At 46.3% G+C, this 13,961-nt stretch overlaps 1 protein-coding gene across 2 annotated transcripts in view; it reads right to left on the bottom strand.

The window, feature by feature from the left end:
- Positions 1-13,961, bottom strand: part of FAM149A (family with sequence similarity 149 member A) — a 427,025-nt gene that overhangs the window by 36,018 nt on the left and 377,046 nt on the right. For both annotated transcript variants that reach the window (XM_086962548.1, XM_086962549.1), the window contains exon 9: positions 7,871-7,974. In XM_086962548.1, the coding sequence (XP_086818674.1) occupies positions 7,871-7,974 (104 nt within the window). The remainder of the gene's footprint in view (positions 1-7,870; positions 7,975-13,961) is intronic.

Genomic DNA, 13,961 nt, shown 5'->3' with positions numbered 1-13,961 from the left:
AAATTACTATTCTAACTCCAGGGGGTGCAACAGTAGGGTAAGTGTTGGATAGTGTAGGGGTAAAAATTACTATTCTAACTCCAGGGGGTGCAACAGTAGGGTAAGTGTTGGATGGTGTAAGGGTACTATACGTTGTAATGGTATGCGTTGTAATGGTATGCGTTGTAATGACTGCCTTGTAATGACATGCGTTGTAGTGGTATGCGTTGTAGTGTCATGCGTTGTAATGGTTGCGTTGTAATGGCATGCGTTGTAAAGGATGTTGCGTTGTAAAAGTTTAATTGTAATGGTAGTGCGTTGTAAAAGTTGCGTTGTAAAGGTTCTTTCCCCTTACACACTATTAACAGAACATAATATGTAACGTAGTGTAACTACAACACAGAGAAGTGGAAACCACCCACATAGAGACTAGAACCACCCTCATGTAACGTAGAGAAAAGTAAAAATGGAACCAAACTCCATACCTGTCCCTCATGTAAGGGAGTGTAATGTGACCACCACCCATTAAAAGACAAGAACCTCCCTTGCATAAGGGTGCAAATGCTACCAAAATAAATCTGCAAATAAACCCAATACGTGATCAAACAATCTGGAAGTGATAAACATTACTACAATGTGAACATTAAATCATGCAAAATCTTTTCCTTTGACTCTTGAGTGTTTTTTTTAACTGTAACCCACGCAGGTGAGCGGCCTCTCACCTGAGAAGTATTACTCTGGGCACACTCTCGACTTGTGTACCCCAGACACAGAGTCAATCTCTCAAAATAAGGGACCCAAAAAGGACTGTACCAATAGCCTTGTTTTACAGAAACACCTAAAAACTTGTACGTTGAAGGCAAACAAAACAACAAAAGAGGATACTCCAAAAGTCACACTGGATCTGCAGTCAGAGGACCTCACTAATTTGCACAACACACAAGAGCAAAGTCAGTGCTATCGTCCATCTGCACCACACATTGTGATGTTCGCCCACGGGTACATTATGCTAGAATACACAATTTGTTGCAGGCCAGTGCAGGCACCATCGATACATGTATAAAGCTGTGCGCCTCAGGCAGCCTACTCTTTAATCGTGTAGTTGAAACGGCGAGTAGGAAAGATAAAGCTGTTGAAATCGATATGGGCAAACCAACCTGTATCAATGTGGAGAAACCAAGAATGCCGCTCTAGTAGAATGCCGCTCCACTAGGCACATGTAAAGCATTCCATCGTTTCAAGCACAGGCAAAATCAAGTATCCACCTGGTGCACACCAGACCAAGCTAAAACAAACAAACACAAGCAAATGCAACTCACAGCCTGACAACCAGTGTCGCTCACAGGCACCAACAAGCACAAGCAAAGGCAACCAAGAATACCACAAAAGACGCCCAAAAGGCAAGCGACCAGCCACCACCCAGCCTCATAATGACCACCAACCCAGGAGGGGCATCTGGAGGAGCCGCCCAGGTTCAACAAGCAGCACCACCAGTACCAGCAGTACCACCGACGCCGTCAGCACACTCACAAATCCAGGCACTACCGCCCTTCAGTGAACTGATAGACCCCGGGACAGCAGCCCCCAGATGGGCTGTGTGGCTAGGACAACTCAACAACTACTTCACTGCCACCAGGGAAAAGGATAACGAAGTGAAGAGGTCCCTGCTGTTACACTTTGGGGGCACAGAGCTGTACAAATTATTCAAACATCTCCCGGACACAGGAGATGACGATGACTATGACGCTGCAGTCAATGCGCTGAACGCACATTTCGACCCCCAGTTAAACCCACACTACGAGAGGTTCAAGTTTCGCCAATCCAGACAATGGGAAGGAGAAACCATGGATGCGTTCCATGCACGACTGAGGGACCTCATAAGCACGTGCACGGACGATGACGAAAAGAAAGAAGTGACCGCACAGCTCATTCAAGGTTGCCGCAACAAACACCTAAGAACACTCATCCTAAGGCAACCGCGAATCACACTTGAAGAAATACTGATCCTGGCCAGATCCCACGAACTATCGGATGCAGGCGCAACAGCGATGGAAGCAGCCTTGAACCCGCGAGCAGAAGCAGGAACCGTGGTGAAGACAGAAAGGGTGGACGCAGTCCGCAACACCAGCCGGGGGAACAGAGGAAGATGGCCGACCAGGACGCCACGCCGAGCGTCATGTGGATACTGTGGCCGAGACGAGCACAACCAAGATGGCTGCCCAGCACGTGGCAAGACATGCTCAAAATGCGGAATTCCTAACCATTTCGCAAGCGTGTGCAGGGGTGGCTCCCGCGGAAGAGGGGCGTCCGGAAGAAAACCACTCACGGGAGCAGTGAAACAGCTGTCGCTGGATGACGCAACGTCATCTCAATCTCGCAGATCACCGAGGCATCCCCAGTTCGACGATTCCCCCTCAGAGGATGAAGATGAATGCTACTACGTGTCATTCGTAAGTGAACTAAAGAAGCGACGGAGACCACAACCCAAGTGCCAAATACACATCGACAGGTCCCCTGCGTGTGGCGTCATCGATACGGGAGCCACCGTGAACGTCATGGGAATCCAGCACTATAAAGCACTGAAGCCAAGACCCAAACTAGTCCCTTCGAAGGCGCGCATACTAACGTATGGCAGCCAGGAACCCCTCCCACTACGAGGGAAAATGACGGTCCAAGTAAAAGCAGAAGACAACGAGGTGACGACAACATTCCACGTGATAGACAAGGAAGCAGACCTGCTTGTAGGCAGCAACACAGCAGAAGACCTACGCCTCATTGCGTTTGCAAACGCCGTCAAAGCGCTACAAACAGAAGACATCCTGGAAATGTTCCCCACATTATTCGAGGGTCTAGGCACGATCAAGCGACCACCGATCAAACTACACATCGACCCCGCCATCCAGCCAATAGCCCTAAGGCACAGAAGGATACCTTTCCACCTGCGCGCAGCCGTGGAAAAGGAACTCAACCAACTTGAAGAACAAGGGGTAATTGAGAAAGTATCGGGGCCGACGCCGTGGGTATCCCCAATGGTGATAGCCGAGAAGCCGCGCCAGCCAGGCAAAATCCGCATCTGCATAGACATGAGGGTCCCCAACAAAGCCATTCGACGGGAGCGACACCTCACCCCAACAGAAGATGACATCCTGACGGATCTGAATGGGGCCCAATGGTTCTCTAAGTTGGACCTCAATGCAGGATATCACCAGCTCAGGCTAGCGGAGGAGAGCCGCTACATTACAACATTCTCAACGCACCTAGGGCTGAGACGATACAAGCGACTAAATTTTGGCATCTCATCCGCAGCCGAAATTTTCCAAAACACAATAAAAGAAATCCTAACAGGACTTGACGGAGTGCTGAACGTCAGCGACGATATCTTGATTCACGCCAAAACCAGCGAAGAACACCACCGAAGACTGAAGGCCACCTTACAAAGACTCGCGCAGTATGGCGTCACTTTACACAAAGACAAATGCCAGTTCTTCAAGAAATCAATAGAGTTCTTCGGATACGTATTCGACTCAGACGGAGTAAAGGTAGACCCCCGCAAATCGCACGCCATCAAGAACGCTCCGGCACCGTCAACCGCTTCCGAAGTAAGGAGCTTCTTAGGGATGGCGCAGTACTGCGCCAGGTTCATACCCAATCTGGCCACAATCGCAGAGCCCCTGAGAAACCTGACGAAGAAAGACAGCCCATGGAAATGGACGGAAACAGAAGACAAAGCGTTCAACCGGATCAAAGAAGCCCTATTAGACAGCACAACGATGGCGTACTTCAACACGGCAAGACCCACCGAAGTACTAGTGGACGCCAGCCCAGTGGGCCTGGGAGCTCTCCTGACACAAGAATCTGAACCAGGGGTATGGGCCCCGTTGGCGTTCGCAAGCAAAGCCCTGACTGCGACAGAGTCACGGTACTCGCAAATTGAGAGGGAGGCACTGGCAGTAAAATGGGCGTGCGCCCACTTTCACCTCTACATATCCGGTCACCCCTTCAGAATGGTGACAGACCACCAGCCGCTAATCCCCTTATTCCGTGGGACCGCTCCACATCCACCGCCAAGGATCGAACGCTGGGCAATCCAGGTTCAGCAGTACCAAATGGACCTAGTGTACCGACCGGGGGCGAAGAACCCGGCGGACTTCCTGTCGCGCCATCCCCCCGCAGAAGAGTCCGGCAATGCAGACCCAGAAGCTCAGACCGAAGAGTTCATCAACATGCTAGCAACGGGCGCATGCCCCTGCGCACTAACCGCCAACGTCATCATCTCCCACTATGACACCGATGCAGTCGTCGGAAGGGTAAAGGAAGCTATACAATCCGGAACGTGGGCCAACTTCCTGAAGGACACCAACGGGTGGAACGAAGCAGACAGAGCACGCCTGCAACAATACTGGAAGGTTCACGATGACCTCAGCTGCGCAGACAATGGCCTCCTACTAAGAGGAGCTCGCGTGATCATTCCCAAAGCGCTGCAAGAGAGAGCAACCACCCTGGCACACGAAGGACACCAAGGCACCCGCAGAATGAAAGCGAGGATGCGGGAAAAGATATGGTTCCCCAACATGGAGGAGAACATCGAAGCCTGCGTGCGAGAGTGTCGAGCATGCCAAATCACAAGCAGCCCCGAAGTACCAGCCCCAATAATCACGGAGGAACACGCCCCATCACCATGGGCATGGTTAAGCCTGGACTTTGGCAGCTTCCCAGACGGAAGAGTCACAGTAGTACTAGTAGACAACTACACCAAATACCCCATAGTGGAAACGGCAGCATCAACCAGCTTCGCGAACATTCGCCCCATCCTCACCAAAACCTTTGCTTTGTTCGGCATCCCAATGGTCATCAAGACAGACAATGGGCCCCCGTTCCAGGGGAGTGAGTTTAAGGAGTTTCTGGACAACCTTGGCATAAAGCATCACCGAATTACCCCGCAATGGCCGCAAGCCAACGGTGAGGTAGAACGCTTTATGAGGACAATAAACAAAGTACTGAGAATATCGTCAGCGGAAGGGAGTGACCCGGAAGAAGCACTACAAGCGTTCTTAAGGGAATATCGCAGCACACCGCACAGCACCACCATGCAATCACCATGGGCATTGATGCTGGCCGGCCCTCGGAGAGACCTACTACCAATGGCTGACAATTGGGCTCCCACACCGTACTCACCGGCAAGCGCCCAAGAAAGGAGAAGGAGGACAAACGAGAAAGCGAGTCATAAAAGGAGAGCCCAAACAAAGACCCTGAATCCAGGAGAGACGGTGCTAATCCGAACAAGGAGGCCCGGAGGAAAATTCAAGACCCCATTCGAACCGGAACCCTGGGTTATCAAGGAAACCCACGGAACAGCAGTCACAGTCAGCCGAGACGGAGAAGAGGTAACTCGCAATGTATTGTGGTTCAAACCAATACCCGCTCCGAAAGGACAGAACTCAAATGATGACGCACCCGTAGTGAGAGAGGAGGGAGAACATGCAGTCACAAGAGACAATTCGGGTGTGCCCCCGGACAGTGCAGAACACCCATCTCTGTCCTCACCGGGACCTCCTTGAGATCAGATCCCTCCGAGAGGCAAGTGGCAATATAACCTGAGATCCAATCCACGGCCCAATCACAAACTGGCAGACTTTGCATGTTGAACAGACCATTATAGTTATTTTGAAAAATCCAAGTTGGGAAGGGATGTAGCGCTCTAGTGCTCCGAGGGTCTCAGGTTGAGCCCCGGAAGCACTCCGCACTATGTATCACTTTCTGGCCAGGCGTGGCCAGAAAGCTTTAAATAAAGGGACCGAAGTGGCACGGCACTTCCGGTCCACACCAGAGCAGTAACAGTGTGTGTGTGTCCCCTCATTGCAAGCGGCGCTGCGCTGTAGGCCTAGCCCGGCCCCAGAGGCCTCACAGGATGCTACAGCAGCCGATGGTCGAATGCAAAATGCAACTAGAAGACTTGCGTGTATCTATGTAAACAAAGATGGCGCCACATATGTGTGATGAGTGCCGGGTGGCTCCAGGTGCATTTGTGATGCAAAACGTCCTGTAGCAGCTCATGGAGCTGCGCAGCAACCAAATTGTCGATGAAAATGAACGGAAACCTGGTGAATGTAAGAGTGTGTGCGCTATGCACGACACACGCCTCTTTTTCAAACAGCACCACTGCAGTTAAACCGCCATTGGACCAGGGGACTGCCAGTGACAAATTAAATTCAAAAACAAAGATAGGCTCACCTCCCGAAAGACCACAGCAGCAACCAGAATCTGGACAATTTTCCCGTGTGGTACAATGTGTCTAGATGTATACTCCACTGCAACGTCCTTAAGGCAAATGTCTCGCTCGTGCCGCAAGCACCGTGACAAATTTCCAAATAAAACTCGGTGAATTCCAAAACAGTGGTAACACATGCAGCAAAAATACTGCTGACAAAATCAATATCATGAGCATGAAGACATATTGTGCAGCACAAGTACCAAAGCAGTGCACACGCATTGTAAATTAATGAACATACTGATGGCTACAACCACCGAAAACACATGTAAATTGCAGCTCCCATACTCAGCAAGCAAAATACTCTTTGTAAGACTCTGGAGATCACTGGTAGACCACTATTCAAAAAGTGTAAACCTGTAAACATCACAGAACCAGTAGATCCATCCAGATGTGGAAGGTAATCAAATTGAGTTGTGGAAGTAATGAAGCTCACACCACTTACTCACTTAAATCAATGTCATTTAAAAAAATTCTGTGAAACATGTCCAGGCTGGGGCTGTCCGTTGACAGGGACACTGGAAGGGCTGGCTTGCCTGGAGCCCCATTCTTGACGCTCTACTCTTTGCTTCTGTTGGTTTCTTTGGGTTCAACTTCAAGTTGCAGGAAGGTAATTATGTCCATCAGTCCATACGTCTGGTGATCCCAATATGCCAGCCCCTCCAGGAGCAGCCTGCCTGCTGCTTAGCCCATCTTCCAAGTGTCACCAATCATTCACACAGGCACACAGGCATTCCAAGCATCACAGTCACACCAACATTCCACTATCAACACTCACACTGGCTGAGCAGCTAGGAGAAAGGTAAACTGGAAAACATATGATTACAAAGCAGGATATAACAAAGTGATTTGCCCAGAAACACAGGATGTTGAGCAGAGGCGCAACTAGAGCCACATTTGGGGGTGGGGGGGGGGGGGGGGGGAGGACTAATAAAAATTTCAGGGGGGGGGGGTGATTCTTCAATAATAGGCAGAGTGGAGATGCAGGGACTCTAAGAAGAGGTGTAAAACAACAAAGCCTTGTTAGCATTTAAATGGTCTTTTAACCCCTTCCCTGTGCCGTGAATTTAGCCGTGGCCTGGGTGGGGCTAGGGGGTGAGCGCAGTGCTCTGGTACTAATGACGGCTCCACTCCGTCTTGAGTCACGGGCGGCGTGTGCTCTTGATGGCGTGGTTCCGTCATGACCCCACCCACTCACTTATTTGCCCGCACAGGCGGGGAATTAGTGCTACATGGGCGGAGCAGTATGTCACCCGACAGGGGGTGGGGGGGGCTGAAGCCCTTTGAGCCCAATGGGCATTGCGCACCTGATGTTGAGCGTCATTGCAGAGATCGACCGCCATAGCCGTTAGCTTACACCCTGTCCCCAATAATTTAGTCTGTTCCTTAAGCAAGCAGCGGAAAACCACTAAAATGTTTTGTTCAATTGGTTTGCCCTGGTACAGATCTGTTTGTAAGCGAGCCCTCTGAATTTACAAGTGAAAAACACATTGTAAAATATTTGAAAGTATTCGACAAAAGCCACACGCCATGTGTGGACCCCACTTAGAAAAGATGCACATTTAGCACTTGAATACAGATGGAGGAGAACCAAGAGTGATTCTGAAAGTTCACAGCACTTACAGGGTCTTGTCGATCAGTCCAGCATGGCGTTGTTGGAGTGGTTTGGCTTGAATCGTCATTACCCCGTTTAAGTCACTGTAGAGATGACTTGGCATGCGGTGAAACTGTGAAATGTAAAAAAAAGTCATCATTTAATTGATTTTTAATTTCAATTAATAACATTACAGCTTAGATTTCATGTTCATTCTAGGTGTTATTCTCTGGGATTAATTACAATGCCGAGGAGAATTACCTAATGCAAATTAACATTTTCAGTCTTAAAGCTAGACGTGTCTTTTCTTAAAATATACTTTTCACTATAATCAGAATGACATTACGAATAAGCATAAATGTGAAATGTTCATGCTGAAGGCTGGCCAATGTATTTATTTTTGGGTTCTGGAAAACCACACCAACCAACTTTATTTCATCCATCATAAATTCAGCATAAAATGTGCTGGCCAGTCTGCCAGATTCATTACACTGTGCCCATACTGGGTACTTTTATTGAACTTATGTTTTTTTTTTCCAAAAATTATTTTTATTGAACAGCAAACAGAGCATAACAAAGAGGTCAATGACATCAAAGCTACCCGAGGGCGCGCAGGCTCCGTGGTTGCAAGACATTCAGCTATGGTGGGTTCAGCTTCACATGACCCCAGGTCCTACCCTACCCCCCCCCTCTCGAAATGAGTGACGCTATTTTAAAGCTGTTTGTCCCCATATTGGGTACTTTTGAAGGTATATTTGCCATTTTTCAATGTCATTTGCCCCAAACGACTGGTACACTTGAAATATGCAGCTAGGGTATGCTTCGAGAGAAGAGAAAACATACAGGTTGCATGCAAAATGTTCAATTTGATTTGATTTAATTTTTATAAATACGCACAATTACCCAAGGGTACCCTGGTGCTGTCAAGATTGGAAAAGGAATCCAACTTAAGACGGGATGAGGTAGTTTTTAATAGTCTGAACGATTTCAAGATTTGTTTCAGCTCGGAAGACCAGGTAGTAGATTTTTCCATGCTGAAGCAGTCAGTATAGGAAGGCACGGTCCTCTGCATGCATTCTCCAGAATTTTGGAATATTTACAAGATGAGAAGAGTTAGAAGGGAGAGGTCTGGAAGGTGAGTACCGAACGAACAAATATGTCATATCTCCTAGGCAAGGAATATCATCTGCGTTGAAGTAAAAACTAAAGCCATAAGAGACGATGAGATCAGCCTAAGTAGCTACATATAAATTAAAAAGCATAGGGCTCAATGAATTTCACATGTCACGTCTTTAAAGGTGGAACAAAAATCAGTAAAGGAAACTGCCTGCATACATTCCTTTAACCACATGCCTGCAGCGGTTATTTTTGCGCTGCGCGGCTTTTTTCTAAAAGCCGCGTTACATGACGAGCTCAGCTCGTCATCCGCACACGACCACCGTGGCTGATGACGAGCTCAGCTCGTCATCAGCAGCGAAGGGGTTAAAATAAGATGTAAACCAGCCCGAAATATTTCACTGGGTGCAGGAAGTGGCAAATCTGTGCAAGAGAATCTCTGAGGAAACCAAGTAAAAATCCGATGAAAGATCAATAATGTAGGCTGCTGAGCCACTATCATCACAGATCATGCAGATGTCATTGTTGGTGCATGTTAATACGGTTTTAGTGATGAGGGTAGGATGAAACCCAAGTTGCTAAGTATTTAACAATGAAATGGATATTATGAAAGTATTGACACATCTCTCAATGAGTTTAGCGGTCCCTAGTAGAGGGAATATAGGACAATAGTGAGATAAAGTCAAATGATCCAGAGTGGGTTTGTTCAACAATTGAATAACAAGAGCTGTTTTTTAGAAAACTAGAGACTTGTCAGAGGACAGAGAGCTGTTACAGATGGATGTTATTACAGGGAGCGCAGAAGAGGCAATAGCATTCATAGTGTTCGCAGTGCAAGGGTTGAGTGGAGAGCCAGAGGTAATTGAGTTAAATTTGACAGAATAGTGTTGTGAGTCACAAGCATAAAATCAGACCAGGCGATGGAGAATTATGTGATGAGAGGAGGGTCACAGAACAGAGTGAGAAGATAAACATGGATGAGTGTCTTCCACAAAGGAGCTCAGCAGTCATACAATCTTGTCTTGAAAGAAATTCACCAAATCAGAGAGAAGCTTCTTCAAGTGACGTTGGAAGAAGTTGCTTCCAGATGAGCTAAAGAATAGTAAATTGAGAACATTTCTTGGGTAGGGTTTTTTGCAGTTATGATACGATCACGAAAATACTTTGTCCTGGCATTATATATTAACTTTTCATAAGCGTTGAGTTCTTGTTTGTAAAATGTTTTATAGCCTTTTTTCTAGTTAGACCGCCATGACCATTCACATTTTTTGGACCTCCTTTTTTGCCATGGTAATTTCTTCTGTATACCAAGGAGCAAATGGCGAAGATCTGTGTGAAGAAGAGGCTTTTAAATGAAGGGTGTTTTCGAGGGTAGATGCAATCCAATTATTAAAAAGGTCAATAGAATTATTAATATCGTCATAAAGACCGGGTGGAGTACTGTCTAAGATAATTGTTAATTCGAGGAGATCAGTTTGGTGCACAAACAATGAAATAACTTGGAGGGTATATGACTATTAGTTTTAGAGTGATTAGTCTGATTGATGGTAAAAAAGATAGCCTTATGGTCATTTCAAGTATACTCTAATTACGAAGGAGGATCTATTAGGATATATCTAGCATATTTACTTGTTTGGTTATTTATTTATTTATTTATAAATAAAAATATTATGTGTAGCATAGATGTGGTCAAGTGAGTCTCCCGCCAAATGAGTGGGCCCATGTACTTGCTCAGCTAATGCAAAGACGGAACGCACACTGAGAACGTCACTGGCTGCTTTGTCCCGCTCCTCCTCAACATGAAGGTTGAAGTCACCAAGAAAGAATGACTAAATTACTGGTGTTCAGATGGGCCTTAGAGATAATACCTTGTAGGAAGGACATTTAATTCTTCACAAGATCAGAAGGTCTATAGATGTAGCAGTTTAACAGAACAATTAGAATTCATTGTGATAGTGAATGGCAGAAATACTGTATCAAAGAGAGGATTAATTGTCCCTATAGAGACTGATAGTTTTTCTTTGTAAATGACTGCCATGCCGCCTCCAGGGCGAGTTGTGCGGTTTATGAGCTTAAAATGAAAGCCAGGAGGGATTGCCAATGAAACATCAGGGCAGAGACCTCTTTCAGACATATCTCAGTAATTAAAGCTATATCTAGATCTGAAATCAATGGGGAGACTGTACCTCCAGGGCATGCTTCACCATGGAGCGGGCATTAAGTAAGACAGTCTGACTGTTCCACGAGTAAGGTTAGAGGGTAGTGATGCACAGCTGTATTTGGTTCCTTTACAATCAAGTGGAACTGCCCAAGGTGCTAGTAGTGCTGGGAAACAACACTTACAACGCAACATTTACAACTCACTACCTTTACAACGAAAATGCAACATCTATTACAACGCATGCCATTACAACGCAACCATTACAACGCATGTCACTACAACGCATACCACTACAACACATGTCATTACAACGCAGTCATTACAACGCATACCATTACAAGGCATACCTACACTATCCAACACTTACCCTACTGTTGCACCCCCTGGAGTTAGAATAGTAATTTTTACCCCTACACTATCCAATACTTACCCTACTGTTGCACCCCCTGGAGTTCGAAGAGTAATTATTACCCCTACACTATCCAACACTTACCCTACTGTTGCACCCCATGGAGTTAGAATAGTAATTTTTACCCCTACACTATCCAATACTTACCATACATCCAATGTAATGGTATGCGTTGTAATGGTAATCGTTGTAAATGTAGTATGCGTTGTAGTGGAATGCGTTGTAAAGGTAGTTTCAAAGAATTCGTTGTAATGGATGTTGCGGTGTAAAAAAATGCATTGTAAAGGTAGGCGTTGTAAAAGTATGCGTTGTAACGACATACATCCGGTCTCACTAGGCTAGTACTTTACAAGGCATTTATTCTTAATTATCTGGCTTAGTTTAACTCAGTGGCTATTTACAAAAGATACAATCAGATCTCTGTTTACCTTCCCATAAGGGTCAATAGTAAATGAGGCAACATCCCTGGCACTGGGCCTGTTCTGGGCATGGTAGCAAATGAGCTTGCCTTTGGTGTGCCAGTAGCGCACCTGCTGTGCGTGTCCATTGTGTGTCCATGAGGCAGCCATCCCTAAATAGACCATGGGCGGTCTGCACATCTCGGAAAATTGAAACACTAGAGGGTGCACTGACCAAAATAGAAGCTCTAGAATGGCGCAATACAAGGGGAGAGAAATGGCAGGAGTATTACAAAACACATATTAGAAGGAAAACAAGCAAAAAACAGAAGGTGTATGACAAAAAAGACACAAGAACCTCAACGCATTGGAGAAACATGAGATCTTCTGCAGCGTCGCTGCCACCAGCAGGGTCACCCATAGCATGTAGCCCCAAGCCTTTTGGACCAGCATGCAAATGTTTGCCTTCCATATACACAGTGTTCTTGTCATGATCAGCCTGCTGACAGAGATTCACTCACGTGCGGGAGTGATGTGCTGAGTAAAGAATACCTGAAGTAGGAGGAAGGGACGCTGAGCCTTTCCGGAAGTGAAGCATACCGGAAGTCAGGTAACCAGAAGCCAGGTATTTCAAAAAGGACACAGACCTCGGTGAGCACACTTGTTGTGTAGAACTCAAGTGTTCCGTCTACTGGTTTGCACACAGGATTTCCACATACAGTTTTATCCTCTTTTGGCTCCTTTGTTTTGGGGATGGGTGAAACTCTTCTAAATAACATAACATGTGTATTTGTAAAGCGCACGTTCACCCGGAGGTATCTTGGTGCTGAATAACAGATGTTTATTGTTACCCAACTCATTGGTTCTCATTTTATCGACCTGGATGAAAGGCTGAGTGGACCTGCCAGGATTTTAACCTGTGACCATGTGGTCGAACACAGGCCCCTGAAGTGGGCACATTAGTCCACTGAGCCACCAGACCCGGCTTAATCTTTTCAGTCTTGGCTTTTAAGTTTATGTTTTGTTTGAGATTGGATTTTTGCTTAATTCTTCAGATGCCCATTGGTTGACGAGTCCTTGGATCTAGGAGAGTTGGACATTGATGAAGTGCATTCAAGTAAGACTTTTGTTATTGAGGCAGTTATTGTTTCTCTGTGGAATTCTAGAAAAATACTGAGGTAATTCAATAGTTCAATAGTGAAAGAGTCTTTGAGAAGCCAGTCGACTTTGTTATTGAATGGAATAATACATACTATTGTGGTCTTCATGTATGACTTTTATCTACAAGATAATATTTTGCTAGTTTGTGATTTAGAGCCCGATTAATAATTTAGAAATTGGACCCCCCTCTGCCTGTGAGATGGAGTAATTAACTCTGCTGCCCTAGCGGAGGTCCTTACGACAACATGTTGAGATGTCTGTTGGTCCAGCAGAAATTTCAAGCATTTAAAGGAACCGCTGTCATGCTCTGATCATTTTTCAAAACCGGAAAATAATTTGTGTTTGAAAAAACAGATTAGACAAGTTCTAGAACTATTCTTTAATTCCTTCTGATGGGGGAAACATTTCTATCAGTTATCTAGACTCACTCCTGTTGGTAACAGTTCACTATCTTTAGCCCTGGCACGATTGGGGTGGGTCTCCCTTCCATTTTTGTTGCTGTAGCCTCTTATGTTTTTGCTCATTTTAGATGCTTTTGGGCACTGTGCCACTGCTAGTCAGTGCCACAGTGCAAGTGCTCCCTATGGTAAATTGATGTATGGATTAGTGACTGCATGATTGGCTTGTTTGGTTTTCTTGTCAGACCCTAGTACAGTGCACTGTGTGTGCCCAGGGCTTGTAAATCAAATGCTGCTGGTGGGCTTGCAGCACTGATTGTGCCACTCACCGGAGCAGCTTGTAAAGTGTGTGTCAGGTCTGCCATTGCAGAGCCTGTGTGCAGTCTGGTACTGCCATGTTGACTGGGCAAGTGCACCCACTTGCCAGTCCCTAAACCTTCCCTTTTATACATATTAGTCACCTCTAAGGTAGGCTCA

This window comes from Lissotriton vulgaris, chromosome 3_1 (genome assembly GCF_964263255.1).
Source record: "Lissotriton vulgaris chromosome 3_1, aLisVul1.2, whole genome shotgun sequence".
Classification (NCBI taxonomy): Eukaryota; Metazoa; Chordata; class Amphibia; order Caudata; family Salamandridae; genus Lissotriton; species Lissotriton vulgaris.
Note: the sequence above shows the minus strand (reverse complement) of the source record. Positions and strands in the feature narration are given on the sequence as shown.